The sequence below is a fragment of the Cebus imitator genome, unplaced genomic scaffold (genome assembly GCF_001604975.1).
Source record: "Cebus imitator isolate Cc_AM_T3 unplaced genomic scaffold, Cebus_imitator-1.0 Scaffold24, whole genome shotgun sequence".
NCBI classification, from domain to species: Eukaryota; Metazoa; Chordata; class Mammalia; order Primates; family Cebidae; genus Cebus; species Cebus imitator.
In genome coordinates, this window is record NW_016107339.1 from 4,119,065 (window position 1) to 4,124,518 (window position 5,454).

The following is a 5,454-nucleotide window of genomic DNA, read 5'->3' on the forward strand; positions in this document are numbered from 1 at the left end:
GCCACCATGCCCAGCTGAATTTTTGTATTTTTAGTAGAGACGGGGTTTCACCATGTTGACCAGGATGGTCTCGATCTCTTGACCTCGTGATCCACCTGCCTCGGCCTCCTAAAGTGCTGGGATTACAGGCGTGAGCCACCGCACCTGGCCTGATGTCACTCTTAAGGAAAATAATCTAATGAGCTTTTCAGTGAACAAAGGTAAGGTTCTGGAAGAGAGCCTCATTGGGTATGGAAAGACAAAGAGAGAATTTCTCCACAAAATAAAGAAAGATGGAATTTGAGATCTCCTATGGTAAGACTCCTAGAGGGAGGGGATAACCTGAAGAAGAGTGTAGGAGAGAAATCTGAGAAAGAAAGGCACGCAACAACATGGCAGGAAGCTGGGCCTCGAGAAGGAAGAATGGCCTGTGACCAATTCCAATATGTTCTTTGTTGAAAGATGGTACTCTACTCCCTCTCAAAATCACAGTGGAAGCCAACTGTGCACTCTGCCCTGTGTTTGGTTAATATGCAGGTAAACCACATGGATCTGCACGGATGGAGTACAGTATACAGCATTTCCCAAACTTACCTGTGCCATGAACTCTGTTTTGTAAAGAGTTCAGAGTCATGAACACATGTGAAGCACTGGTGGAAATAAAACACACAAATAGATGTCCAGAGCAAAGGGACTGCAGTCCTTTAGCCAGTCCCAGTGCCAATTTTGTTGAGTTCTTTCCTGTCTTTACACCATGCCTACTCTGCTCACCATATCTGTATTGTACTCCAATGCCTGAATTTTTCCTCCCCCTGCATACAAACGCTTTAAGAATTTGGATTCTGAGAGTAACTTTCTTGCTATTATCCCATCTTTCCTTCTTGAATCATCATTTATACTATCACCAAACACTATACCAATGGGATATTTAATCCAATTTTCCAAAGAGACTTATTTTACCACCCCCTTCCCACTCCTTATTTTTATTTATTTATTTTTTTACTACCTCTGATGACTGCTGTTCCAAATGTCGTATTCATTGTGTCCATTCCTTTAGGTAATCCTGGTGCTTGATCGTGAGATTTTCCTAATGGTGCTCGTCGATTGCTAAGATACATAGATTCTTTTTTATCTTTAATTTTCTGTTGAAATGTGGTAACAGGCTGTGGGTTTATCAATGTGTTTGCCTAAAGAAATCATACAATGCACAAATATATCAACAAAAAAAAAAGTATAAATCTGAAAATGGAAATCTTAATCAATACCTGGGGAGAGGAGACTACACACACCTTCATATGAACTGTCGGAATTGGATACAAAGTTTAAACATGCCTACACAAGAACTTTCTAATGAGTTAAAAGTTTCAGTGGCACTAAAGGGTTTACAATGAGAGCTTCCAGGTTACTGGACTCAAATATAAAGCACAAGAACCATGCGACTTCCAGAAGTTCTCTTCATATACAGAGATCAGGTCTTCTGAATCTATACTGTCCGCTCAATAAACAGCAATAACAAACATTTTGACTCCACCTCCACTCAATGTCCATATAATACTCTATCGTGCCTCTAGCCAAGTCACCAAGACAGTCTTTTTTTTTTTTTTTTTTTTCTGTATCCTATTGTATGCTGAGTGACTTGATAGATATGGCAATCTCAAACCAAGATTTTTTTTTTTTTGAGATGGAGTCTTACTCTATTGCCCAGGCTAGATTGCAGTGGCATGATCTCCACCTCCCAGGTTCAAGCAATTGATTCAGCCAATTCAGCCTCCCGAGTAGCTGGGATTACAGGCACCCACCACCATGCCCTGGCTATTTTTTATTATTATTATTTTTAGTAGACAAGGGGTTTTGCCGTGTTGGCCAGGCTGGTCTCAAACTCCTGACCTTGGGTGATCCTCCCGCCTCGGCCTCTCAAAGTGCTGGGATTTTGAGAAAGTGTTTCTTATTGTCTAACAAAACCTGACAGCATTTCTCTTTATTGTGAAAAAATGGAATGCAATCAGGCTTTTATCATTTGAGAGGAGAATAGTTTGTGGCTTAAACTATTAATTTCTTCATACTCTCTTGGCTGCTGCTGCTTGGATTTTTTTTACTGCTCAAGATAAATGCTTCTGGAAGACAGATTGAGAAAGGGCTAGTAAAATTATGTGTGAAAAGGAGATTGGAACTAATGACTTTCACTAATACCTCATTTGTGCATTTTCACCTTGGTTAATTAATATACAAGTAAAAAGAGAAAATAAGTTACCGGTATTGAAATTTTAGATCTAATTCCATGTGTCAAATACGGTGCAATTTGGGGATCATTTGCTCTTCCGTAAAATACTCTTTCTACTCCAGCAGGTGGATATCTGAAGTTGAAATACTTTTTTGCCTCAGGTGGAGTAATCAGCTACAAAGAGGAAGGCAAGAAAATAGTATTAAGTACAGTTTCTAAAAATATTAGCTAATTAGCTGATCTACACCAATCAACCAACAGCCTTAAGTGTATGTAGGTAGTAAGCACATTTGGAACTACAGCCCCAAATAATGAAAATCCCCCTAAAATATATTTATTTATTAGTGAAAGTAAACAACATTTTTTCCCATGACACAGATCCTGAGAACATGTGCCTTAAACAACATATTTTAAATGTCGTATTTAGAAAACAACCAGGAAGCATCCAGGTTAGAAAGCATACCATTATTCTTACTGAAATAAATTGAATCCTCTGTAATTGAATCCCTGTAGAGCTACAAATTGTAAGCCTGGGATTTTCACTTTCTTGGACACAATCAATAGAAGGTCTCAAAATACAGTAAAAAATCCAAATTGGCCACATTACATTTATACCACTTTCGTAAGGAACGTTGTCTATTTCTTAACGTTCACATTCAAGGTAAAAATAGAAACATAAAGTTATATTTTGAAAGTGCTTACCCTGGGAAGTTTTTCAGTCAAGCTGGTTGCAACTCTGTAACCAACTGGAATAACTTTCCCTGCCTTTGGGGGGAAAAAATTGTTGATCATTATCAGGGTAGAAGAGAAGCATTTTGAAGAATGAAATTTATTTCAAACTTGTCCTGTGCCTCTGATCCTACAAAGTTACTTTTGACTAACATGAAAAAAGGAAGAACAAATAGTAAATCTAAAGCAAGCTTCACACACAACAAACATTAAATGCTATGTATATATTATAAACATTTATAAAATTGTAAGCATATATTTTTACAGCACTAACATTGTTAGTGATTCATCCAATTATAGGACTTCTGTGACATGTTGAGGAATTCAACTTTCAGAACAATCTTATAGATCATAGATTAATTATTCATTGTCCTGTATAACAGTGAAATAGAAATATGATATTTGGGAGGCCAAGAAGGGAGGGTTTCTCAAGGCCAGGAGTTCAAGGCTACAGTGAGCTATGATCACATCACTGCATTCCATCCTGGGCAATGGAGTGAGGCCTTGTCTCTGAAAATAAATAAAAAAATAAAATTAAAAACTAAGAGAAAGAAACTAACTTCCCACAGTATTCTGGGTCTCTGGAAAAAGGAGAGAGAGAAAGAAAGAGAGAGAACAAGCAGACAAAAGCAGAGAAATTGAGAATTGAGTGGAGTGGATGGGTGAATGAGTAGAGGTGGGTTGGCAAGGAATGGATAGATTAGATAAATGGAGGGATGAATGGATGAACATATGAATGAATACCTATGGGTAGGTGAAAGCTTGTTATTATGTTCAATGTTGAGTGTGGAATTCCTTTTAGTGAGAGAGCCATTAGGGTTTAAGAAACTGTCTTCTGACATCTCTGGGTATAAAAGAGGAAGCCTAACGCCACAGCCAGGCAGAAAGCTAAATTGCTTTGCTAAAAAATAATGGGAGAAAATATGATCTTTGTAGTGTCTAATGTTTTAATATGAATCATTAGACTCCAGTTTGATAGAGAGGAGCAAAACAACTTCTGATTAGATACACTAAGAAGCAAAAAGCAAGGAGATGACAAATAAATTGAGAAGATGGGGGGAGTCCAAAGTCTAGCAACAGGGAGACAGGCTGGGGGGGACCAAGGTGGGAAATAAGACAGGGAGAAGCAGCCCAGTCTTAACACCATATCTTCTGTAAATTCTACCCACCCAATTATATTATGTGAGAACTCTGTGTAAAAAAAGAAAGAAACTGTGTCCTAACCTGGGCAAAAGCAAGGCTGAGAAGATGGAGAAGGGATATAGTGAATTTTTTTTTTTTAATTCACTTGGAAGTTATAAGAAATCTCACTGATACCAGGGAGTATTGTCTCTCTAGCTATACTTAGGATAGGAACTCAAGTCATTTTTTAAAACATGAAGGCTGCCAGGCACGGTGGCTCACGCCTGTAATCCCAGCACTTTGGGAGGCCAAGGCAAGTGGATCATTTGAGGTCAAGAGTTTGAGACTAGCCTGATCAACATGGTGAAACCCTGTCTCTACTAAAAATACAAAAACTAGGCAGGCATGGTGTCACATGCCTGTAATCCCACCTACTCAGGAGGCTGAGGCAAGAGAATTGCTTGAACCCAGGAGACAGAGATTACAGTGAGCCAAGATCATGCCATTCACTACAGCCTGGACAACGAGCAAAATTCCATCTCAAAAAAGAAAAATATATTATAAAGGGGATCAGAATATGCCACCCAAAAATATGCCACTTTTGCGTAAGGATTATTTTGAGCTGAAGGCAGTTGAGACTCAACAGATACAGAAAGAGTTCAACACTTGGAAGAAGGTGTGGTAAAGCTTGGATCTGAAAATAGAAAGATTGGTTGAAAGTTTGTATTCAGGGCAATTGGATCCCATTCTTCTTCATCCTATGTTATCCTTGTCTTCCTACCCTTCCACACAAGCTCTCAACTCCTCTTGCCATACTGTGGATTTGTATTCGCAAAGGGGTTTTGTAGCCAAAGACATCAAGCCCAAGGTAAGGTAGCAGGGCATTAATAAGAGCATTAATAAGTAAAAGTATATTCTCTGTAATGCATTTCCTCTAGCTTTCTCTCCCACTGGGCCCCTGGAAAGCCAGCAGCCAAAAGTCAAACCAGCCCTCTAGCCTGTAGGCAGTGCATAGGAAAGGAAGTAGGGCATCATGAACATAGAGATTTGAAAGCCAGCCTGCTTGGGTTCAAATATCTGCCAATAAATAAGCTGTGTCACCCTGTTATTCAGCCTCGATTTGCTCACAATGGAGATGGTGATAACCTCATAGAGATCATTGTGAGGATTAAATGAGTTAATACGTATAAAATGCTTAGAGCAGTGTCCACACATGCTACACGCTGAGTAAGTTTCAATTATTATTACCATTATCACTAGTCTCTGGAAAATGTGAATAACCTAGAGGAAAAAAGTTTTTGTTTTTTTGTTTGTTTGTTTGTTTTTTTGAGACAGAGTTTCGCTCTTGTTACCCAGGCTGGAGTGCAATGGCGCGATCTCGGCTCACCGCAACCTCCGCCTCC

General features: G+C 39.0%; 1 protein-coding gene across 1 annotated transcript in view; it reads right to left on the reverse strand.

The window, feature by feature from the left end:
* Window positions 1-5,454, reverse strand: part of EFHB (EF-hand domain family member B) — a 59,729-nt gene that overhangs the window by 43,099 nt on the left and 11,176 nt on the right. Inside the window, exons 2-4 of the mRNA XM_017522528.1 lie at window positions 2,903-2,965; window positions 2,231-2,374; window positions 986-1,166 (exon numbers count right to left, since the gene is read on the reverse strand). Coding sequence (XP_017378017.1) covers window positions 986-1,166; window positions 2,231-2,374; window positions 2,903-2,965 — 388 coding nt within the window. The remainder of the gene's footprint in view (window positions 1-985; window positions 1,167-2,230; window positions 2,375-2,902; window positions 2,966-5,454) is intronic.